The 25,849-nt window shown below is 40.2% G+C and overlaps 1 protein-coding gene across 3 annotated transcripts in view; it reads right to left on the bottom strand.

Annotated features, from left to right (window-relative positions):
• Positions 1-834: 834 nt before the first annotated feature.
• Positions 835-25,849, bottom strand: part of ELMO1 (engulfment and cell motility 1) — a 309,226-nt gene continuing 284,211 nt past the window's right edge. For all 3 annotated transcript variants that reach the window (XM_074858472.1, XM_074858461.1, XM_074858482.1), the window contains 5 exons: positions 23,941-24,053; positions 15,927-16,034; positions 12,337-12,419; positions 6,762-6,839; positions 835-2,171 (listed from right to left, as the gene is read on the bottom strand). In XM_074858472.1, coding sequence (XP_074714573.1) covers positions 1,971-2,171; positions 6,762-6,839; positions 12,337-12,419; positions 15,927-16,034; positions 23,941-24,053 — 583 coding nt within the window. In that variant the 3' untranslated portion in view covers positions 835-1,970. The remainder of the gene's footprint in view (positions 2,172-6,761; positions 6,840-12,336; positions 12,420-15,926; positions 16,035-23,940; positions 24,054-25,849) is intronic.

The following is a 25,849-nucleotide window of genomic DNA, read 5'->3' as shown; positions in this document are numbered from 1 at the left end:
AACCAACTTAGATCTCCTGTTAGATCAAGGCATTCATAAAATACTGCAAAGACAGCTTCAGGAAGGCACCTTCCTTAGGATGCTCATGCTTAAACTCATCCAACATTCTCCTCATCCTCTTTTTTGTTGCACCTGCAGGACACCATGTCTCTCTTTACCTGGTGTGAGGTCAGTCAGGACGTTTGCCCCAGGGCTGGCTGTATGGAGCAAACGTCACCTCAGTTGAGGTCTTCTGTGTCTGTCTAAACTGGAACCACCCTCCAGGTTTCTCACTAGCACAAGCTCTGATAAAACTCCTTCGTGGGTTTTTTTCACCTGGGTCTGAGTAGGAGAGGAACTCACACAAATAAACATCTGTCCAGCATGCACAGTGGGAGGGAAAGGGCTGGCAGGTTCCTCTAGATCTAGACCCAGCACTTTTGTAAGAGATATTGAACTTAGTGCAATATCTAGAAGAATGTGAGGAGGGAGGGAATCCATCCTACAAAGCCCAAACTTCCCCAGTACCCATCTGCTGCAGCCAGAAACACTCTCAAGGGAGGAAATGGAAATACAGGAAGACAGTTACTCTGGCAAACACAGTAAAGGCAGCAGTCTTAAACTGACCATGAGCACATCAGTATGCTGTGATTTCAGATTTCACAAAGGGTCCTTCTCACAAGGAAGGCTCATGTACTCATGCATCTCACCCTTGTCATCACAAACAAACAAATATGTAAATTAAATCAGATGCAGATAAGAAGGGTTCCACTTTCCCTTTCCTCTTTGGACCAACCACTTCAGAATTGCTAGGAACCACAAAGAATAAAAGAAAACTTCAGAAGAAAAACAAAGTTCCAAGAATCATCACAACTCAGATTTTTATTCAACAGTGAAGTTGAAGGGAAATATTATTTTTTCCCTTCAGGGCAAATGTTCCAAACGGAAATTAAGTAAAAATATTGTCCCCCAAAAGTACTCACAATGAGATTAGTTTTCATTAAATATATTTGTTTGGCAAAATAAAATAAAAAATTAGAACCCGTACAAAAGAAATCCCTTGCAAATTTCTAACACTGTAGCAATGACAACAATGTAAACCTGGATGTTTGGCAGTTGTAATTAATTTGTGGAAATTACTGTTGAACTTTGGACCAAGAAAATAAAAATCACTTCGAATAGCAACAAGCCAATTTTAGAGGCAACTGAGGCTTAGGGAACGCTATAGGGGTGGGACACACTAGTGGCTTCATACACAGTTTGTGCGAGTGATCTGCTAGTGTGGGGCTATTTAAGAGCTGGGAGGAAAAGAAGTTAAAAGCTGTTGCAGCATTGCAGCGTATGGTACAGCAAAAACCTGCAGACTTTCCATTTTGGGAGCTGATCAGTTGGGTGAAGGCTGGTGGCAAGAGTCGAGATGACAGTGGAAAGAATAATGACAGTGATGAATGGTGCAAGCACTGGGAAGCAGTTAACAATTTTCATCATCGCATTGGATTCAGTTGTGAGCAGACTCTTGGGAGTGTCTGGGGAAATCTTCTGCTTACAGTAGCTGCTTCTGCTCCCTACCTCCCTCCTCCTTCCAGTTAAAGCCTCTGCCCTGCCAAGTGGGTTTCACAGGCATGCAGTTTGATAACATCGTCCTTTAGTTAAGAATGTCTATTCCAGTATTAAAAATGTAAAAAAAGTCCTCAGGAGGGTGCTTCTTAGTGGCAGTCTTTGCCTTAAGCAAGGCCAACGGCCTGCAATTACAAGTTAATTAAAGCAATGTGGATTTGGATGAGCAATGGGGAAGATGGGAATGGGGAAGGAAGGGATGCAGGGAACAGGGAGGAATGCAAGTGTTTCTACACCCCTCCCCAAAGCCAAAATCCAAGGTGCACAAGTGGGTTTCTTTTTTTCCTCACACTCTTCTTTCTTTTTTTTTTTTTTTTTTAAATCTCTCTCCAGTTATAATATTTCCAGTTTTGAAGCAAGTTTCAGTGACAGCCTCAGTTACAGTCATAAACAAAGTCGTAGTTGCTGGGCTCCTTTGGGATAGGTGGGGGAGCATCCGGGATCTGTATGTTTTCCAAGTCAAGGAGGCGTAGCTTTATCTCCATGCTGAGCAGTGTGTCTAAGTCATTCCGCGTTAGATCACTCAACATATCCTTCCCAAGGAGGGCGTTCAGCCCATCGGTCCATACACAATACTGCACAGGAAAAAGATAAAAACTATCATTAATAGACTTTCCGTACACAAACTGCTTGTCTGGCCTGGTCCTCTAGAGTTATTGCTCCCACAGGACAAAGAGACCTAAAATGAGGTTGATTCGTTTTATTAGCTCTTATCGATGAAGAAGGCATGTTACACTGAGCTGCTCAGAAAATGTAAAAACCATTCCTTAAAAATGTGGAGAAATTACAGTAATTAATTGTTTGACAATTTGCTATCTCCTCCAACCTTCTTGTTGAATATTCTTCAATTGTTACAGGAGAAAGAACAACTTAGCACAATGAACCTCTGGAGATATCTCCTTCTCCCCCTCTCTCTTTCTCTTTCCCCAGTACTTACAGAAAAACCCTGATTATCTTACACCAAACTTTTAATTCCAAGACAGGTAAGTTAGGTGAACCGAGTCCCACCCCAAATCGTTCTCAACTCTTTGTGTAAGAAATCCTGAACCAACTGTCTAATTTTATTGTGGTTTGCTTTCCTATAGACTAACCTACTGACTAACCTACAACTGACATACACAAAGATAGGCTCTCGCTTACATATCCATGCCTACTTTAGCACTATTTTACATGAAATGACATATTGTGAAAACTACAGTCAGTCAATGTTGTGTCCTTCATGAAAATTAAATGCAAGGTTACCTGGTGTAATTCTAAATGCTGCCAATGCTGAACTGGCCTCTAAAACTCCTTCCTTACTGTTAGCTTTTTCCTAATAGGAAAAGCCATCTTTCCCAACAGCTGACATCTTGGCATAAACATGGGTTGAATAACCATTTTAAATAAGCAACAAACCCAAGGGAGACTGGTGATCTAGAGTCAACTTCTATCAAGTAAGTCACTTCCACTTACTACTACAAGCCATTTATTCAACTATGAACAGAAGTACTCAAATGCTATAATCTAAAAATAAAGATTTCAATCATGAACTTGTGTCCTAGTTTGCAGGGAAAAATTAAATCAACCGTAACTGCATTTTTATCTTACAGATACTTCTGCTAGATTTCATGCCAAAAAATGGGTTTTAAATTTAGCTGACCATTTGCTACGTGATACCGCCAAGTTTAAAGATAGCCATGGTTGACTTCATCCTACAGCAGAAACGAGGATTATTTTAATGGAAGAGAGAGAAAAACCCCTCTTGGGGTATGTCTTCATCCAGAAAAAGGGCATATTTTTAAAAAAGGATGGTTAACACACTTCAACATCCAAAGTGAAATCCGACCCATTTAAGTCAGTAACAAAACAGTAGCACAGCTAGGATTTCACCCAGGGTGTCAGTAAGCCAAGCTGCAGCTTTAACATGAGATTAGCTATATAGAAGAGACTTTAGGGTTCAGACGGTCCTGCTAACAAGTGCTAAATAAACAACTTAGCCTGCCTATTCTAGGCTGTCAAAGTGTGTCACTGAAGACTTTTAAAGCATGCAGTTTTTGTGGAGTGTATACAGAACATCAGGAAAAGAAAGAATCTATTCTAGAAATGTAAATATTTTTGATCAGACTATAATTTTTATTTCAAGATTTCAAGATTTTAAGGACTTGAAATCTTTCTTTGTAAAAGCAATTTTCCAGAATTCACTATGAGGAAAGGACCAGAAAGGCAAAAGGCTCTGCTCAGGTTACAGAACTGCAGAGCATCCATTCAACAGATGCAGCCCCTGACATAAATTGTCCATCACCTGCACAGTGAGATGCCCAACACTTTCTCTGGGGAGGAATCCCAGCGAGCCAGAAAGCAGAACTGCAGTTCTCTCCTCTTTCAGATATAACTCATTCAGGACCCACAGAAGCCAAATTCTGGCTACAATTCAGATGTGTGCAATGGCCTGGAAAAGGGGCTTCCTCTCTAATCTCCATATTGGCAAGTGCATCTAATTAAACTCCTGTACATTTTGAGCAGAGAGAAATCCTAATGAGATGGTGGAAAAACAGAGGCATTCATTCAGAAGCTTTTTTCTTTTTAATATGCAAAACAGACTAAGAGCCACTGAAAAATTAATTTACTACAGATTCATTTTCATAAAACTCCAATGAAACCTAATTATAGCCTCCCTCATCAGTTTCTCTGACAAAAATCAAGGATAAGATTAATCCACCTTTTTGCTATGTAGTTGAAACCAGCTATTAGTATTTAAATGAAAAACAAATACGATGGAGTGATCTCTCAGTGCTGAATCCTCTGGCTAGCAGTAAGCTCCAACAGATGGCTAAGGGTATTGCCAAACAAGTGTGCAAGAATGAGGTCCAAAACTCAACAATATTAGTTCAGTAATGAGATTTTATTAAAGAAATACCTTGGGAATCAAGTCAGTGGAACCAAACAACCACAAAGGTTGTGCAGGCTCCATCCATTTGGATGCGTCCCCAAGTAACCTGGTCTGAGCTCATCACTGACCTGCTTGGAGCAGGATGTTGAATTGGGGCCACCCCCAAGGTTCCTTACAACCTAAATCATCCTATGATCCTAATTCAATTTTTGTTTTTAGGACACACTCAATTCCCATGTTCAAACCTCACTCTACAATCATGAGGACTGTAGAAGTACTTGAAAAAACCCCGTAAGTCTGACCTGAAATTGTCACGTACTAACATCATTCCTGGTGCTTCACACAAAGCTTTCCAAATCCTGAAATACGACCCATCAAATCTCCCAAGTTGACAACACTGCTAAACTAGCACTTCTATTGACAAGCACCCCAGTTACTTTGATGAAGAGTCGTGGGCTTCATAACACGCAACTTGCCTTTCCTTTTGGGTGCTTCCTCTGAACACTTGTACTTTTTGTTTTAATTACAATTCACTCTTCTGTAGGCCATGGAAAAGTACAGAGGAAGTGAGAAGCCCTTTTGAAAACGTTCACTTGGGAACTGTCAAGTAGCAGCAGAGACTGCTGCCTCTGGCTGTTTTTTTGAACATATTAATTTTGTTTCAAAGAAGCAGCACAAGATCAAAAAGAGAATTAAGGATAATAGATGTGTTAACACAATCATGAGCAATTGGGTTGGTGCATCTCACAATGCTACTGCCCGTCAGTGGGGTGCAGTAGCAGTTTTTGAACATTTAGACCATTAAAATACACTTATAGCCATAGACTATATTTGAGATAGAAGCAGCTGAAAAAATTGTCAATTTTCATGATGGTTTGCTTTTATGAGCTGAAATAGACAAGACTTCAGTTTCTGGAGAATTTATATCAGAAAGCATCTAACATATGTTCATTTCAGAGGATGAAGATAATCATGCTTTGCTTAGACCTACAGCTCTAATGGCACATTATGCCTGGGATCTTACTGCTACTTTCTCTTAGATCAAAACTGACCTGCAAATATTTCTCTGAAAGGAACATACTTGAAGATGACACTCAAATATTAATCCCTAGGAAAACCCAAATGAGCACAACTTAATTTCCTCTCCTAAAATTAACATTTATTTCAAGGTTTTAATCCAGAATTGCAAATGTTGAAGCTGTGTAACTAAATACACTTCACTTGTAATGCAATTTCATGCACTTTAATAACATTACAGTTTAATGCAATCTTCTATGTTTCATCATCTTAACACAGTGTCCTGAACTGAGACCAAATGTGATACCAGAAAATAAGTGTGCAGATGGAACACCAGCTCTTGTTGCTTTAGAAATGAGAGGGAAAAACTTTATTCCCTCTTTATTTTTTAATATAGTGCATTCTGCTAAATCTTTACGTGAAAATTCTTTGAGAGAAAGACATCCAATGTTTCCACATAATTAGGTAAATTAGTTCAATCACCTTCCAAAAGGCAATGATGTTGCCTATTCCTTGTGTTTTCAAGTAAGACAAGGAAGCAGGGAGGAGGCTGTCATTGGGCTTTGCTATTGGTATTTACACCGTCTTCATACAAGTGAGACCCATTGCAAAACAGCCCCCTGTGGAGATGCAATAGAGAGGACCTTCTATGATCACCTGTCATGAATGGTCTTAAGCAATGTGAAATTAAGAATAAGTGGATATGCTATTCAGCAGAACACAAGTCTTTGGCTGAAATTGAAACCCAGCAATGGTTTTGGATTATGTTGGCATCATCAAGATGAGCTGAGGATGGCAGGGATTCTTTAAGAGCTTGGCTGTACAAATCTTTGGTGTTGAACTAAAGTTCACTAAAGTGAACACACAGCAAAAATCCTCAAGGGTAGACCAGACCAGCAGAAATCTTTACTACACCAGGAAATGGTGAGCAAGGTCTGTGGAAACTGTGAAGTCTCCCCAAGCTCTCTTTCTCTTACTTATGGTTCATATTTGAGTAGGTTTTAGAAGTACTGGTCTTGAATTTGGACCCTCACGTGCTCTATGATGTACAAATACAAAACACGTTCCTTTTGTGGCCCAGGATATGCATGGAAATTGCAGAAGGTCTTGCTCCCATACTAATCCCTCTGCTTTCAGTTTGTTGAGACATGACACAGGTTTAGATGGACCTGCAGCCTCTGCCAGGGTGACAATTCTTATGTTCTTATAAAGTTGGCTGCTGCCATAAAGCAACTAAAGAGGGCTACAAAGAAGCTTCTGTATTCTGAATTTGACTTACCTCATGCTTGTCTGGAGCAATGAAATTCAACTGGCCACTTGAGTCATACAATATAGAGAAAGCAAGCTCTAGCACCTCCTGGAACAATACAAAGAAACATATATTAATGCTACATGACAGAGGCATTAATATGCTCAGGTCTGTCTGTCTTTCCTACCACTTATTCCCCCAAACAAGTGGAAAAATAGGTTATGGTAATCTCCTGCCTGGCCAAAGTTGCAGTAGTACCAGACCACCGCAACAGACTGGCACAGTAAGAATCCCACCATGGATGCTTCAGTCAAAACAAACTCACCCCCCTCAGTGCTGACTGTAGCTCACTTGGTCATGGATTACTTTAGCATTTGAGTTTAGATTTGAGCTAGGCAATGGCAAGGACTAAAATCAACATAATCCATAATAGTACACTTGCAACAAACTCTTCATGAAGACCCACAGTTTTTTTCAATTTGTATACATGAAATTTGCAAAGTTTTTCAAGGTTTGATTCCCTGTGTCAAAATTTTGCCAGGACAATTAATCTCCTGGTATATACTTATGGTCTTTTCACTGCTGGAAATCTATTAAATTATTCATCCTCAAAAGATTTCTGTAATCTTTTCTCCACCTGAACCAGAATCAGCAGCCTCAGTCAAACTGAACTATCTGGGTTACTCAGTCATAAAGACCCAAATGAACCTTGGAAAAAGAAAAAAATTATCTTTTTTCTCCTCAGCATTGAATTGGGAATTTCAAAGGTGCCAAAGTGAATTCATTAAGCACTGACCTTTCCTAAAGGTCACCTGGACCTGGGTTCCTATGGGGAAACCCAACCAACCTGAATAAATAATGGACTTCCACTGGCCAGCAGTGAGCATGTAAAGATGTTGTGTTATCATGGTTACTGCACCCATCGCTACAAGTGCCATTACAAGGATTTCACGACCTGTAAGCTAGCTGATATGGATATAACAACTCTGTTGGAAAAAGACCTGGCTACAGAGGACAGTGCTGACTTGTAACTACTTTGATCTATATTGTATGCTCTGTTCTTTTCACCTCTTGGCTTCCTGAGCCCCATAATACTGATTGCCTTTGCTGACTCTCAGCTGACAACAGTCCCTACGCTGCCAGCAGCAAGAGCATGGCTTCTTAGATTTGCTACACTAAGTTTTAAAATGGAAGAATTGACTGTGGGGACTGCAGCATATACATTGCTCTAGATTTCTATCCCTGATCTCCTGGTCTGAAACAGACACAGGTCTTTGGATTTCTGCGAGGGTTATTTCATCTTTTGATCTTGTGTGATTAAAAGCAGAGCCTGATTCGTAAAACTTGCAATCCTTACGGATAATCTTGGATGATCAGAGATCAGGCTTCTTACGTGAAATGCTCTTGGTTTCCCTGAGTTTAGTTATTAGATCCAACTTGCTGTATTGCCAGGCCACAGGAGAGAAGTCTGTGTTAAATCCCCAAGGAAGCTGCAGATACTAATAGTGCCTGTGCACTCAGCAAACATACGGCTCACGTAGCCTTTTTGTGTTTTAAGCATGTCTCTCAGCCACACCTTATTAAAAGTGATGTCCCTCATTACAGAAACAAATTTATCTCTGCCCACACAAACCTGGCATTATCTCCTCACAGAGTGTTATAAACCACTGACAGAACATGCCAAGTCATGCAACTGAGGCTGTGAAATAAAATGTATGATTGCAAAAATGATCACTGCTCTACTTTGATTTCTTGAATTTCATGAAGGTCAACAACAATCCCATAGGCCTGGCCCTTGAAAATTTGTCCCTTGGGAAATTCCAAGGATTAAAGTTTTTGGTCATCTCAAAGAAAGGAAAAGGAGAGAAAATCCCTGCCTGAAAGAGGAATATCCCAGGGAGTCACGGGTTTAGTCATTCTCAGTCATACAGAGAATGAGAAAGAGCTAAATTTAGGGCACCAAGCTTCCCTTTATGGGGGTAAGTGGGAGTTTGGCAGCCCTGGCTCCAGTTCATCTTCTTTGCTGGCTGCTCCGGAGACTAAAGGCTCAGGAATTACAGCTTCCAGGGGCCAGCATCTCTGTCATTTCATGCACAGCTAATTGTCAAGGAAAATGGAAGCCTAAGGAGCTGGAGCTGCCAGCTGGTGGTCTCAGTGGTTGAGCTGGCTGACTTGTCAGGCACCCCCACCTGGATTTGTTACGTTCCCATCAATGACAGGTGATTTTGAGGAACTGGCAATTCCTAAAGGAAAACTGGTCAGTGTCTATCAGCCATCTGTGGTTTTTTCCTCCTTCTTCTGGTCCTACTTCTCAACCTTTCTCAAAGTCTTTTTCCACTCTAGCCTTTTCTACCAGTTTCTCTCTGGTCTTTTTTCTCTCCCAGTTCCTTCCAACCTGCTCCTTCCCTCTTTGTTTTGCCTTCTTCCCCACCTCAGTCTGCTGAACTCACTCCCATGTCACTCCTAACCCTTTCTGCCCTTGCCCATTTCAGACCTCTGCCCTTCCCTCGATGCTTGTCACACGTAATGGGTACTGGGATCCATGACATGCCTCTCTGTTGAGCTTCACTGAAAACAGGGAACAAGAGACTTTGCACATGCTGGCTGGACACTTCCCACTCCTTGGTTTCAACTCTGCAGGGAAAGCTGTTGTAGGCGGTGTGAGGGGAAGCTTGCTCTCCCACGCCCAGAGCTTCTCTGTCCCCCGGTGTCGGCTGGGCCCTCGCATGGACCAGGGACAAGCCATTTTTGATGAACAGGCATTTTAGGTGCCTATGGCTGAGTGATCCCATGCACCTGGACTGACCTCACTACTCTCTGCCTACTGTCATCAACAGCCTCAAAATGCCCGTGTCTTTGCTGAAGGCTGAGATCACAGCCATGTTAAGTTTGCCTGCCAGAGCCAGAAGATCCCCCTCCCTGAGAACTATCTATACATGAAGTGGCAGGGAACTTGTTCAACCAACATGAAATAAAAGAGAAGCTGCATTCAATAGGGAAGTGAGCAGAACCATTTCTGCTGACTAAAAAGGCACCAAGCCTGAAGCCTGCCATATCAGCAAATAAAGAGTGATAGAATAACACTTAGAAATACATGGCAATGTTTTTTCCAAATTCTTCTCTTGTGCTTTGTTTTGAAGGCTGCAAAATCTAATATATTTCATTTCCTTGAAATTAATTAATATTACTCGAGAGACAGAAATGAGGACTTTAAAATTAAACCTAATTTAAAAACACAAGCAAGATGAACAACAAAGGATTCAGGTCTGGTCCTATCAAGTTGTTCCAGCTTCATATGCATGCAAATTTCAATTCAGTTTAACTCTTATTTATTTCTAAATGGTCCCGCTGTAAGAATAACAGCCATGTGCCAGCAAATGAAGAGACGTTGAAGCCTTTGTTATGGACATTCTGCCAATTCCAGCTATGTTCACAGCAGTGGCATTCTGCCATTCAATTTTCTTTTCTGCCAATGAATAAATATCAAGGTGGTCATTATATATGTAAAAAGAAAGCCATGATGAAAAGGCCTCTTAAAAAATATATCACCGATTGTGAAATTTCAGGAAGTGAAAGGTTTCATACACCAATCTCAGCCAAACTGCATTCTGTGTTTGGCTTGTTTTTTTATTTTAATTTTCATGTTGTTGTCCACATTAACTTGGTACTGCACAAACAATGATATGTTATTCCTATGATGTCAGTTAAGTAATTGCAATATTGCGCATGACAGTTTGATTGACAACTAATTTCACAAATTCTGTGATTCCCGAGGGAAGAAACAAGGAATAAAGGAAGAAAAATAAAAAACCAAACAACAAACCATCAAAAAACCCAGACCACATTGGAAATAATAAAAACAGTAAAATTTTTATTGCCTGGGTCACAAATGGAATGCTCCAGACATGGATGCAGCCATGCTGCCTATCAGCTCCTGATGTTCACATTCTCAGCCAGAAGTTTTATGCCAGTCCAAAGCAATTTTACGTGAGGAAACGGGGCGATGCTGACAGCTGAGGACAAACTGATCTACAGCATTGCTGTTTAGCATTAAACACTATCTAGACATTACTGCTCCATAAAGATGACACATTTCCATCACTGCCACCCACTGCTTTCCATCTTCCTATCTTTCCTTTTTCTGTGGACATATGAGTGCTAAGACAAGGAAGCACTAAAAATACTTTATATGTATCATATAAATGCCCCAGCCAAATGCTGTTGATGGTTCAGCTGTAACATGAGGTAGGAGTTGTATGCAATCTATTGTGTGCATGTGTGTGTTAGTGCCCCAATTCAGAAAATCAAAAGGAAAAATACTCCTAGGATTTTTTTTTTTTTTTCCTCGCTGGGCTTGACTTTTTCATTTCCCACCATGTAAAGCCAATGCTGAAAGTTGATGACTGTATCCTGATAGACTTAAAGCAATTCATGTATATGAGAAAGAGGTGCAAAGAATACTCGAGATGTTCTGTGTATCTGTCTATAGTTAAGAAAAGTTGCAGCTATGAAGCTGCAACAGTTGTGTGATGTAGTTTTGACAGTGCCTTTTCATTCTCTATGGTTCCCATCAGAACTGTTTTTTCCAGTATATATTTGAACACCAAATGCATGCATTTCACTTTTAAAGTGTTGAAGCAGGAACTCTTCACTATTTTGTCCATCAAAATCTCCTTCTTGTTGGACCCAAAATTTCTCTGTTTCAGGTAACTAGAAATTCCGATTCAAATCCTCTGATCTGGTTCCCAGACCTCAGGGTGTTCACTCTGACCTGGAACCACATCATTAGAGTTGCACTCTTTCTTGTAAGGTGACCTGCTAGAAAACTTATGAATATACCTCTACAATATGGTATGAAGACCTTCACCACTAAAGATGTCAGACTTTGCTAGTAACTCAATTTCTTCTTGCTGTGGTGGCAATTCTTACTAACGAAAACTCTGCAAGATTCTGTCACTGTACAATTTGAGTCCTACTGTCAGTGTACAGTTCTTGATCTGAAACTCTGAAAGGTAGCATAAATCTAATTTAAGATGACCATTGTCTCCTACACATTTTTTCCCAAAATGCACTGCTGAACACATCCTTATACACCTGGTTAACTGACCAACATTTACGTTACATCCTTTTGTTGGAAGTTGTTTTTCTACCTGACCGGACCTGAAGGTATCATGAACTGGACATTAATTGCTATTTTGGCATGTGCCACTGTTCACTGAGCATGAGCTATCAGAGAATACACCTGGAACAATCTAGTTATTTATCAGAGACAATATAGGAGTAGGTACCAACAGTCACTGCTAGTCTGCTCTATGGCAGCAGTCAAAACTGCTTTGCTTTAGAGGTAGAAGACATCACTACTAAAGACTTTCCTAATGTGCTCTGGGCATATCACAATGCACATCTGCCATGAAATCTGAGTAAAGGAGGGTAGGCTGTCTCAATAATTTAACTCACATAGTCTGAGGCAAAAAAAAAAGTGTGTGTGCATGCACAGAAAGGTGGTAGGCTGGAATAAAAAATACCTGTATTACTTCAGGGAAGGTCGAGTTGACAAGCTTTGTATTCTGCAGGGTGTGTGTTTATAACAATTTGAGAACCATACCTTGTTTTGTTTAAGAGCTCCTTTCTCCTTCATGTGAGGGCAGTCTTTCCCAGTCACAACAGCTTTTATATCTGCCACTGGCACTGCATTAAAAAGAAACAAAAGCAAAAACCAGAAAATAAGTTATAACCAAGGTGTGTAAAAGCTACAGTCTGAAAGGAGGCAAGACTAATGTGTTAAAATTGCCACCTCCTTTGCCATTTCCAGCCTGTTGTAAGAAAGAAAACTGGAAGAAAACAACTAAAATAGGAATCAGTGAGTTGACAAAACTTCAGGCATCTGGATAAAAATCCGAGTATGCTTTTCTTGCCTGTTGAGACTACCTTGGGTAACAGTGTTTCATATAGATATGTACCTGTGTCTGGACAGTTTTTATGAATATTCACATATCTAGAAAACACATACTGTTTTCTGCCTTACTAAAGTTGTATGTCTGTCCTGTTGTTGCTCTTTCCTAGGCATCCAGGTAAAGTTTCTGCTGGAGGGAGGATGCTGGGCAAACTGGACACTACCTCACTCAATGCTGTTGTCCTTCTGTTAACGCCTGTATGAATTTTTCAAATAGTTTTTTCTTTCACTCACATCAGCAGTTTAGTCGCTTTCTGCTACTAACAGGAATAAGGACTACTAAGGCTTATGATGTCCCATTCCAATTGCTTTAAAATGTGAAATGATCAGAAATCATTGGAAAAAAAAAAAGGTAAGAAAAAAATATTGGAAGCTGCTGCCACTCAGACTCACTTACAGAGGTCACTAAAACATAAAGATAAATTTCTCTGAGTTTCAAGTGGAAGTCAATTTTCCAACAGTAATTACATTATGGAGGATCTATATGCTCCACAACACAATATGGTCAGTGAGTGACAGTTTCTACAATCTATAAATAATCCATTATCCTTGTGGCTGCAGAAAAGCATAATAAATATAGAAGAGCGTAATAATATGAAAAATCTGTTACTGCCCAGTTGTCTACAAACTCTAATGGAAATATTGGAGAGGCGAAATGCATTTTCTCATCTACTGGGTACTGCCATACTATGTATTTTATTACAGATTACCTCAGCACTATGGTCAAATGGATAGCATGGGATATAACAGACATTTTTAAAGTCCTTTTTTGCATGGAAAACTAAAAGAAATGGAAGTTACTTGGCCCTTCACCATTAAACCTCTCCTGCCTTTAGTCTCAGTATTTCATGCTGTGTCCCTGATGACGTTTTATGTCTCTGACGCTACTCTGCTTTTTGGTCAAGAAGAGATATTTTTGAGAGGAGAGAGCGAGCTAGGACAAACTGGAAAGTAAAGGAGATATTTGATTCTATGGTAGAAAGGTCTTCTTAATAAGAAAGAATTCCTGCCATTTGCTGAAGATACTCAGAAAAACGATTTCTTTGCTTGCATAAGGTAGGGTTTTCTCAAGTTAGATCTCCCAATCAAGAAGGTTTTTCTTCAGGTTTCATGCGCTTGATCTTTGTGATCTGGAATACAGTTACTATGGGAGATCACAGGCTGATGTGACATCCTGATTTTTATTTATCCGGAACTTGGCTTATTCCTTGCTTTGAAAAAATAGAATCAAAGACTTCAGACAGTATCAGAAGCTGACTACAAGATGCTGGAGGGTGTGAGCACAGATGTGATGTGCTCACAACAGATAAAGCCCTGAGAAAGAGGGCAGCTGTTTTCTGTCCCAGCTGGAGTCTGCACAGCTTGTTGACTTTCAACCTGAAGAGAGGGGTGACATTCACAGAAGTGAAAAGGTTAAAAACCCCCACATTGGTTTTTGGAGATAGACACTAGTTACTCAAAGCTTGGCAAGTAGTACACAAAATGCCCTATGCTTCTTCTCTTGGTCCTCCATTTTCTAACCCACCTATTCTCCTTCATCTGTTGACCTGCTCCCAAATGCTGACAGTCTGGTCATCGTATTCAGATTGTAATAGTTCAAAATTCAATACACATCAATCCAAAGAACACCAGAATATTTCTGGAAAATGTTTTGGAAAATTGCCAAGCCAGTTTGGCCTGACGCATCTTGAAGAGTAGTGCCACTTTATAATCTTGTATCTTGCAATATTCTCAACTCTGTTTAATTAAACTCTAATGTGGGTGGCACTGTGGTAAATCTCATATCCTTCATAGGCTGAAAACCTGAGATACTGATGAAATAACCGTTATCTTTCTCAAACTGCATCAGTATCTGCTCTGCCAGCAGGCATGCACAGGGAACATGTGGGTCTGGCCCAGTGGTTTCTAAAGTAGAAGCTTTCTATCCCCATGGGATTCTGACATTCCTGAGTAGGCTCAAAAGCCTATGGAAAATGCAAATGCAAGATGAAGCCTGCAGTCAGGGTCAGGGTTTTGAGCGTGGAAGCGTGCTTGAAGCAAAATCTGGGAACTGCTGGTCTCATAACTGTGCCTGCAGTTGTGACCTTCACTCTTCTTCTGTCATTCTGATGCTACTGTAACATTCAAGGGCTATTTCTCCAAGTCTCATCCAGAAAAACAGCCTCTTCCAGTGCTAATGCAGCAATGTGAGCCCCTGTCCTACATTCTGCCAAGACTGCAGTAAGAGCGAGAAATATCCTTGAGGCAATCTGTAAGGCAATGAAAACAAGGGAATGCGACTGCAAACTGCCAGGGCTCCAGCATCAGACAGGCTCTTCCTCTTTCCCTCCCAGACTGTGTCTGGGAGGACTTTGAAATTTTAAAAGGTGCTGACTGGAGACAGGTTGGGGGAGCAGAAAAGAGAAACAATTGTTTTACTAATATACAGGAAAGTTTAAATCACTGATTTTCTTCTTTCTCAATTTTCAGTCTGGAAAAATTTCCAACTTCTGAAGAATCAGTCTTTCTGTCATTCCATGAACAAAGTGGAGCTACCAACTGAAATATTTGTACAAGCGTGTCTAATTTGATAATGCCAGGAATGGCATTTATTACTAATGGAGATTCAGAAAAGAACAAAAAGAAATGAATCGTTATTCAATGCTTGATTTCTTGAAGTCACTTTCTGGTGACAGAACTACACTGGTCATTATTTCTGTTACCATAAAAAACTTTCCCAAGATTGCAGGTTAAACCTCTACAACTCATGTTGAAGGATGAAGAAGAAATTATCACAAGAGTATGATTTTTCTGAAGGGCTCCAAAATTACTTTTATCCATAAAAAAAAAATCCCAATAAATCCCCTGGTAGGAGTTGTCACAGGGGCATGTCCTCTCCCAGCTGGGTACACAGTAACGGTGAAGTGCTCTCAATACTGTTCACAGCAATGTGTCATCTTTAAGTCCACTCCTCACGTTAATGAAAAAGACATCTGCCTGTCACAGATTTCTCCTCCAGTCACTAGACTGTTTGCCACAGAAGAAACATCTGTCTCTGTGGACAGGAAGTGCTTCTGAATATGCCCAAGTATTTCTATTTCACAGCTGCAGTTAGATGAGCAATGAAAATGAGCTGTGTCCTCCGCTCTCTCTGTAAACAGAGCTGTTGATAATGTCCTGTGTTAAGAGAAACCTATTACAAGTTATAAAGAGGAACTAGCATAAAAGAAGCAAAAGTAGCACAATCTTTGTACATGACTTACATTTATCTTGCAAGGAATCATGGGGGACTTCTCCCTGGGGACTTTCTTCCAAGTCTCCATAGTGCAAGACCTTGTGATTAGGTGAAAGTCGACAATACCAAAATTTGTCTGTTAAAATAAATGCATTAAACAAGGTCACTAACATGTCTTCATCAGCATTATCAATAGCATAGGAGAAAGCTTACTCAAACAAGGCACTACAGGGAAGGAATGTCTTTTTTCTTTCAGAAGAAGGAACGTGTGGGCTTTATTGAAAGTAGGGCAGGGACTTTGCTCAGTAATTTTACTTGATTAAATGAAGGTGGCATTAATCTACCTTTTTTTATTGACTTAGCACTGGCTCCAAAAATAAATACTAGCAAGAAACAATTGACTGAGTTTTACATATTATATACCCTCGTGGACAGAAGACTGGCAAAGTAACCACTGCTTTGAGTGGATAACTTTAATGTACCCATAAAGCTTCATTTTTAGCACCCACTGTGTGAAAATTAAGCCCTGCCAGCTGTCTTGTGTGGGACACCCAAAAACTGATACATTTGAAATATCCCATACTTTATGAAAATTATGACTCATGTCTTTTTATAGACATGGGAGAACACCCCCATATTTATGGAGGGACTGGACATAACAAACACGCAAAGATTTAAAAAGCAGACGTTAAGTCCCTTGTCCTGCAGATAACTCAGTGCTTTGCATGGTCACAAATATACATGTGACCATGCAGTCACACTCCAGTTTGCATTTTAGCCCTTCCTAGGAGAGGTATATTTACATCTCCTGCCAACTCCAGCTTTGCAGAGCCAGGCCTCCATGCCGCCTAGCGTGCAAGGGTGGTGCTTGCCAATTCCCCTTCTGAAATGGCAGGAACGAGGTTACCCTTCCTTGTCAGAGCACTTTCTATTTAATAAACAGATCACATCATGTTAAGCTGTCAAAAATACAATCTTGTTACATCCAAGCTATAAACCTCCAAAAGCTCAGAGCAAGGCTAGATGTTAAAATGCCAGTGCAGGGGGGGCGGGAAGCAGAGGGCTTCTCTGGCTCTGTGCTTCTCTTGTTGCTGGCAGCACCGATGCTGTGCCAAGAAGCAGCATAAGGGACAATTTAGGGGAAATGTTAGCATTGCCACAGTCCCATGGCGCTGCAATCACTGAGAGCGAATGGAGCCACAGTTTGGATAAAGCATCTGAGGAGCTGTAGAACCACCAGAGCCAGCATATGTGAGTTCGTTTGGGGTGTTAGCAGAGCAAAGATTTCTTGGCTCTGTTAGTAAAATATTGGCTTTGTGGACCCAACTTCTTTCTAAAGGACACTCTCCAGTCCCTTGGCCAGCCATTTAAAATGCAATGCAATAAAACACAGAAAGGCAGTTCAGCTTTGAATGGCAGAAGTGGGCTTCTGCATGCCCTTTTAAATTTCTTTGCCATGGTTGGTAAAAATGTTTGGGGGAAAAAACCCACACACTTCAAACCACTTTTTGAGTGTGCAGCCCCTTCTACAGAAAGGTTTCAGAAGACCTTACAAACTGCTGGGAAAGGCTCAAAACGGCAACGGGAGAGATTCTGGTTATCTACTTCACAGGCACGCACAATACTGAAAGATTTATGGTAGAGAGCCTGAGATTATGATTTTGTGATGCATACAAGAAGAGCAGCTGAAATATAAGCAACCCTAGACTGTAAGCAGTACCTACAATGTTGAACAGTATGGGGCCAAGAGGAAAACCCCACTTGCAAAGCTTTTGTAGGGATTTGAAACTAGAGCAAGCAGGAGCCCCCATTCAATAGACTCCCATCTGAAGAGCACACACACAGTCAACTCATTGGACAATTTGTGTGACTCAGAAGGACGCGTGTGAAATTTTTCTAGATTCGCACTTTTTACAGGGAACTCTACCAGAACCATATCAAAACCTGATGCTTAAAAAATATACCCTGTTAAATCTGATGGTAGACCATCATGCCCCTTGCCTACCTAAAGAAAAGCTGCAAATAATTGTAGCAGGAGGCTTTCATGTCTAGCTTTAACTGCAACCTCATTGTTTTTAGGCTGTTCAAACAAATACACCTTTCCAACTCTAAGACTGAAGCACCAATTTTTTCCTATTAAAAGCCAACATGGTCTCACTACCTTCTCAATGACCTGGCCAGGAAGATGGTTGTAACTGAAAAAAAGTACCATTAATTCTTTTTAATTTAGAACAAATGGGGCTGGTGGTGTTAGCAATGGTTTGAAAAAGTTTGGCTCTTTAACCTCCTGGGGGTTATAGTGTTTTGGTAACCTTGGTCCTGTTTCAACACCCTGCTCCAATAATAGAAGAGGGGAAAAAACCCCTCAGTGAAAATGTCTTATTTCATTTTCAGGGGTGGCTTTATGGGAAGAAACCCTAGCTCGGAAGGCTTGTGGACCCTTTTACAGCAATTCCCTATAACCCAAGGTTAATTAAAGAACTACTAGCCTAACTTGTAGCTTGAAGCATATCCAGCACAATTCTCCTGTGGGCTCACTAATACCTGCCATTGTTCCACAGCCTTGCTGTCAAAGGGAAAACCCTTAAATGAAACCTACAAATGGAACTAACGAGGTTCCCTCAGCTGCAGCCACTACATGACAGCACCAGCCAGGCTGAGGAGAGCAATCACCACTTTAGTGATGGCAAGTAACCCTTGCTTCTATACCCACCTCAGCCTCACCAGCTGGGGTGTTTTTTTCAGCTGTACATGATGTTACAAACAGTTTATCAGACAATATCCCATTTAATGCCCTGGAGGGGAACAGTTTTAAACAAGATGCATGTTATTTTACTGTAGTGCAGGTGCTGTACACAATTTTATTGGAGAAGTAGTGTATAAAATAATGCTGCAGTCAAAATAAAAATGGTATTAAATTGCTTCCACTGACAAAAAAGATGAAGAAATCTTAATCACAGAACAGCACATGGGAGGTGGCAGTATTTAGTTTCAGCTCTAAATTGATAAAAAAAAATAAGCAGAAGAAAAATCTCTTTTCTACCATGATTAGAAAGTGTTGTTTATAAAACAAGGAAAAATGACTGTCCAAACTCTCCAGAGCTCTTAAACCCAAGTCCGCAGAGTTGAAGTGCCACCAGAGACTTTAAAGATGGGACAGGCATTTCTCAATAGACCCTGTGCTCCACAGCTGGCAGATCATGTGGATGCGCACAGCTGGAGTGGGACAACTCTCTGTTCAGGAAGGAGTAGAGTTTGGTTTGGGTTTAGGCCCAGTCTTATGAATTTGCCCCAAAGCCTAAGTCCCTTCTATGAGCTACAACTCTTATTTTGTATTTAGTGTTATTACAACTGCCTCTGTAAAACTCCTCCTCAGAGCAAGCAGCTGTAGGGAGGGCAAGCCACTAACCACAGAGTCTTTAAAGATGATATGGGCTTGTGATTTCATTGCAATTTTTGGATACTACGTCATTTACACTTTCCGGTGAGTCCTTATGTATTTTAGCTCACCGACCACTGACGCAATCAAATTAAGGTGCTAGAGATTCTTCTTTGGGAAACAGAATTAATCATTCTGGGTTTTAGCCTGAAAAGGTTTCAAACAAATTGTTCTGATTTTCAGATAACTGCTAAAGCAGTCAGTGGGTTAAATATATCACAGCACACTGTTAAAGAGGAGCTTAAAAAAACCCCAAAACCCAAATAACAAAATCAGCTACAATTTGTCTAGAAGAGCTATATTCATAACTGTGACCAAATAGTAGGGCACAGAACATTTTGCTACATGGGCTACAGAGTGCTTGGCCATTCACATAGTGTGTTTCCAGGCCCATTAATGGCCAATGACTCATATGCCCTTAACAATGCTATCCCAGGTAAAGAAGTGCTGTGGTTAGTACAGAAGTGCTCTATAATTAGAATCTGGGGAGAAAATAGCTCAGATAGGTACGGACAAAAGTCTTAGAGTATACATTTTATCTCAAGATTGTTCCAGATTACTAGAGAAATTTTGTTCAAAGAAAGTCTTCCTCATAGATTTAGCAACAGGAACACACTTTTAAATACATCAGTGAAAACATACGTATTTGTGTAGATTTTAGATATATGTACTGTACGTGGACTCACCCTTTTTCTTTCATTGTGTTCTTTCTCTAATACAACTACAGTGACACATTTTCACTCTAACTGGTCTTAACTGCTTAGATGAAAGTCAGCAAGCCCTGCTTGCTGTCGAATAATTGACCTGTAGCATGCTGGAGGCATATTTGGCTAACCAGTTCTTCTCAGCAAGTCACACACTCACAGAATATTACTTTTTATGGGACTATGGAGGGTGGGATGGAGTAGAAGTAGCAAAGAGGCTTGGCAGAAAAAAAGACAAAGTGTGTGTTCTTGTTCAGAAGTGTGAGTTACTTATCCTAGCAAGAGATGGAAAACCTGTCTTCACTTGATTTTTTGTTTTAATTTAAGCTCTTTCCAGGTTACTTACATGGTGCCATGTGTTTTTAATTTAATGGTGTGTATCACCAGGCTTTCCTTCCCTTCTAAAAATTAGTGTTCAAGAAACCTCATCTTTGGCTGCAAAACCATTTCAATAACATGCAATTTCTCTATAATCTTTACAAAGCTAAAAGGGGAATTTATTTCCAAGAGTGCACCCAGCAACATAAACTACAAATGTACTGGATGACAGCATCAGAAGTATCTATTATCCTCAATAAAATGCCTTTATCTGCTACTTAGCTCTATTGGAAATAATAACTTTTGGGGTTGTAAAGTGCTTTGCAGGCTTTCGCTTTAGTATTCTCCCCTTTCTTTTAGGAATTAACTGAGGAAGGAGAAAGCTGAAGAGGTCTATCTGTCAGCTGATTTCCACGGTCAAGGAACAAAGAGGGGATTTGCAGAGCTTCATGATCTGCTGTTGAACAATGACCAGAAGGGCAGGCTAGATTTTGCTGTTTCATTTCCAACTGTTCAAGAATGCTTAATAAAAATAGGAGCTAGTGCTGTAGTTCTCCTATGAAACCTTGCAAGGGAAATATTCTTTGAAAGTGCTAAGGATTCCCCTGGGACAACAGTGGTGTTCCTGAATTTCAGCTACAGACAGATCCTGCTGATATGATAATCCTGTGCTGAAACACAAAAGACAGAGATCCGACTACAGATACCTCACAGCTTAATCCTCAGCATCCCCTCAATGAATGACCTACTATATTGGAGGCTTTCCAATGCCAAGTGTTTCACCTCTTCTCAAAAGGCCTAAGAGGCTGTAAACTCCCTGCTTATTTTTTTGTAAGTCAATTTTTTCAACTTACTGTGACTAACCATGTGTGTCCTACCACATGTTCAAACAACAGCAGTTTTAACAGAAGTTAGCTCTGGAGTCTTTATCATGGGATAATGCCTGATAATTATTTTTTAAATGAGCAATTTAATGCTTTCAGCTTCTCCTGTGTAGGGCATGTTCAGGTTCTTGTACAATCTGTAGATCTGCAACATTTGTTCCAGGATTGTCTCAAGGGAACAAAAGAATCATAGGAAAGGTAAAAGAAGCAGTATACATACTGAAGTAAAACACCTATCTGGTCCTAATGTTCTTACAAGCAGGTTGCCACATAGCAGGCAAATTGTGATACCTCACAGCACTGCCCATTTCTGTTTCAGCTCCGTATCAACTTGGATGGACCATGGCCCTTTAAGAGCCTTGGTAACAGTCCATGGCAAGTGAATTCAAGTTGGAGCAGCGGGTAGGTGATGGGGCTTCTGAACCCCCAGGTAGCACAGGGCACATGTACATGAAGGTTGGTTTGGGGAGAGGAGATGGGGAGGTGGGGTAAGGCTAACAGAAGACACACTCAGGAATTTGGGACTTGTACTATTTTTATCAGGACATTCAGAGGAATTGTCTGAAAGCTTGACTGTCCTGATGCGTAGTATCACCAGCTAAACCTCTCTCCTCCACTCACTTTACTTCAAGTCCTAGTTCTTGACATCATGACAGCCTCGGTCTTACAGGTTGCTCTGCTAGGGGTACAGGAGGCCCTGAAAGATAAAGGCTGATTTCAAGAGAGCTTCTTCGGCTTTGTGCCAGCTGCCACTATTTGCTATTTGGGCTGTGCCAGGAACTGTACATACCTAAAAAAGGATCCCAACTGAATGGCTTACATGCTTGTGTTTACAAACCATACTTTGCTTGTTCATTAGATCGCACAGGGTTAGATCTTACTGAGTTTAGTCCTGGTGGCCTCATGCATCATCATCTTCTGTAATCGTTGTGTCTTCTCCCTCGTTCCCAGGGGGATAATTTACATTTCCGTTTCAGGGAATACAAGGAGTCTAACATAAAGCACACAAAACCCTTAAGGGCATGTGGAAACATGCCCTTTCAAATGGGCTTGTATCTGACAAAACCCAATATATTTCAGAGAAGATCAAGCTCTTTGAGGCATGGTCGCAAATTTTATTTGTTTCCAAAGAAATAAATATGACATCAAAGCAATTAATCTGGTGGTCTATACAATTCACTCCAAGGCATGATACATAGGAAACTTCTCAACTGTGGACCAGAAGACTATGCTGATTTTATTTTAAATACTTTTTTTTTGACTTCAACTCCACTCATCTAAGTTGAACCAATGTATTCCCCCTAAGGCTTTTGATCCTATAAATCATGAACTAAGAACATTTTAAGATAAAATAAAAAGTCTGTCTTCCTCTTGGAGGTCTGCCAAAAGAAGAACATTTGCCACAAACCCTGCTCCTTCCCTAGAGTTTCAGTCATTTGGATTAAGGCTCTGAAAGAAATAAAACAAACAACCCTCACTACTGATAGCCAAACCAAACTACACTTTAGTTTAGCTACTTGCACTCTGTGAATATGCTGCTGAAGGAAAAACACGTATCATGCCTCCCTGTGAAATCTGTATAGAAAGTCACAGTGAAATAATGCTTTTTCCTTAAACTCTGTGCAGTGGGCTTCATAGGTGTTTGTAGGCTTGACAGAGAGGATATAAAGCTACAACACATTTTTCTGCAACTCAACCCTTTCATAAAGGCTTTGAAATTTTCTAAAATAACCTCCCTACATTAAGGAAAATTGCCTCCTTGTTTGTATGGAAGGAGGCATTGCAGGGATACATCTATCTGTGAAGAAAACAGTTTTCCCCAATTGATCTGAAGGTCTCAAATAATGATTTTTGTCTGTTCTTACTCTTAGCTTTTGTAACTTTGCCATTTGTTTTCTGCTGTAAATACTATACAAATTAGAATCTGAATCATCACAAAATGAGGGTTTTAAAGGGAAATTTTTGGATACAACTTCTAATTAGTCTGCTGAATTTACACTATGTCCCTGTTATTTTGTCCAGAGAAAGCAGCGTGCCTCTTTGAGGGGAAAAGAACCATAGAGAGTTTGACTGTACAAACCGAGCTGTAAATCTAGCATTGAGCAATGACTCATAGGATTGGGAAAATAATCTTCTCACGTCAATCAAGTACTCATCTGAAGGTACACAAATTACTGATCTAAGTGTTTTTTAAAAGTATATTTAAACTCCATAACATATTTAATGTGTACAGTAATACAAGACAAAAATCAAGGACAGGCAGTATGAGAGGAAGGGAGGCAGAATGAGTTCGTCACATATATCAAGGTGGTCCAAGTCCGAGACATTCAAATTCTGGCTACGCCAAGTTTCACGTGCTATTCCTGCAGAGGCAGAGATTTTGTTTTGAGATGAACAAGAAGTCTTTTCCAGGCAGAAATCAAAATACTCAGTTCAGAGTGCAAGACTGCTGCTTGAGATTTTTGTCAAATGCTGGACTTGTTCCAGATGATCTGTGTGATGAAGCCAAAACCCGTTCCAAGGAAACACAGGAAACCCTACAACAACTGTCACTAGGAGATGCTTTCAGATGCCCCCTGGTAAAAGCAGTCAAGACAGCACTACACCAAGGATCCTGCTACTAAAAGTAGTATTCCTCATCTCAAATTTTAGACAAAAGTGACAATAAAAAGCCAGACTAGGCAGTCTGAGCTGTACCTTGCCGACGCCGACTGTTGAGTTTCCTAAAGCAGGTGCCCTCCACAAGTCGATTGAGACGTTGCTGCTTGATCAGTTCTAAGATCTCAGGCTGAATCTTCTCTTTCAGTTCCCTTGGGAAGAGAGAAAGTAGGCACTTGTCAAATTCAATCAAAGACCGTCCTCCTTCCTCTGAGACAGAGTCTCAGAAAATATTTCTGCAAGGAGTTTAAAGGGGACAACTCTCACAGGCAGGTTCAGGTCAGAATCTAGTCTGCTCCAGAAAAAAACCCCTTTTTCTTATAACAAAGAACAGGAGGCAGAATATCTCTGTTGCAGACATCTCCCTGCTACGACATCAGTGTATGACTCAGGCAAGTCACTTATTTGTTTCTTACTTTACTCATCTAAAAATAATGTTTACTATAATGCACCAACAAGGTTTTTCTGCAGCAAATAATGCTTTTTCATCACAGGATCACTGTGAAGCTTATTTGAGGGTCTGTCACCTTTTGTTGCACAATCCTCTGCTCGTATACTTTACTAGCACTATTATTTAGGGCAACACAAGAAGGCTAAAACACATTTTAAAACAATGATAAAAAACAGCAAGCAATGCCAATGAGCTAAAATAATACCAGCGCTATATGCTTGTTCTTAATTCCATGCCATTCAATTAATTCATTATTATCAGAATTTTGTGGAAGAGCAACCCATGACTAGGGATTGCTAAAGGATCAAACTTTACCCTTGCCCAAGAGTGCAGAAACCCACAGTGCATTTAGAAATAATATTATATATCCTTCAGAAAATCCATTTTCTACATCCTACTTTGATAAGAGTTGAACATGTCAAGAACTAGGCAGAAAAAACTATGCACCAAACTTTAAATATAAAGTTTGATTTCATACGCCATCACATGGATTCACAGATGTCTGAATTCATCAGTTATATCCTCACTTAGATTCATTAAGAATACATAAAAGACAGGTTTAAACATCAACTAGCAGCAAGCCTAGTAAGATTAAAAAATAACTGAATGTGTAGAGGATTTATAAAATATGAAGTGTGTCAGAAACATAATTTTGCATTGCTGTGCAAATTAGGTAATACCAAAAAATCATTCTGTCTGGCAGTATGTTTAAGCAATTGTCATCAAAAGGAAGCAAAGCCGTGGTATCCCATAGAGACAACAAAAATTTATCTCTTATTGAAAATTTAGGGAGCCCAGCCTCTGCTGATTTCCACATTCATTTGGATCCTATACCTTTGATCTGTCAGACCCCCACTGACACCATTGCAAGCCCTCTGCTAGAAAGATCAGGCCTTTAAAAAAAATGCCATCTTTCCTCCAGGTATTAACAAAATGGTTGGAGTTCTTGATGCATAACCCACTGCATATTTACAAGCTGTGAAAATCCAGCTGGTCAAAAATCAAGGAAGCACTGTAGCTATAGAAACAGGCCACCTTTTGAAAATGTATTATTAGTCCTTTAGGATAATTTTCAAGCACTGTTGTTCTCTCATTGGAAACTAAATATGAATATGCTGAATGGTTAAATACTGTGATTAGAAGAATTCTGTGCTTGAAAAAATGTCTTGCCTCTACTGAGCTGATGAGCTTCCCCATTCCTCAGGTAAAAGCTGGGAGCAGGGGCTCAGCAGAACAGTGTTAAAACAGACTATGGATTACTCAGCGGTCCAGGCTGAAGACTAAATCTCCACCTGCCTGATTTCAAACATTCAAGACTGGTATAAACATCAGTTTGATATTTAGGTAGTTTAATTCAGAAATTGGATAGTTATCATTAAATAGGTGTTAAAGATATATACAACATAATAGTTGTAAGACACTACTGAAAAAACAAAAATGGGTCACCCAGCACATTAACATCTGACTGTTTGCTCATAGTATTCCCTCTTCTGTCCT

This window comes from Strix uralensis, chromosome 1 (genome assembly GCF_047716275.1).
Source record: "Strix uralensis isolate ZFMK-TIS-50842 chromosome 1, bStrUra1, whole genome shotgun sequence".
NCBI classification, from domain to species: Eukaryota; Metazoa; Chordata; class Aves; order Strigiformes; family Strigidae; genus Strix; species Strix uralensis.
Note: the sequence above shows the minus strand (reverse complement) of the source record. Positions and strands in the feature narration are given on the sequence as shown.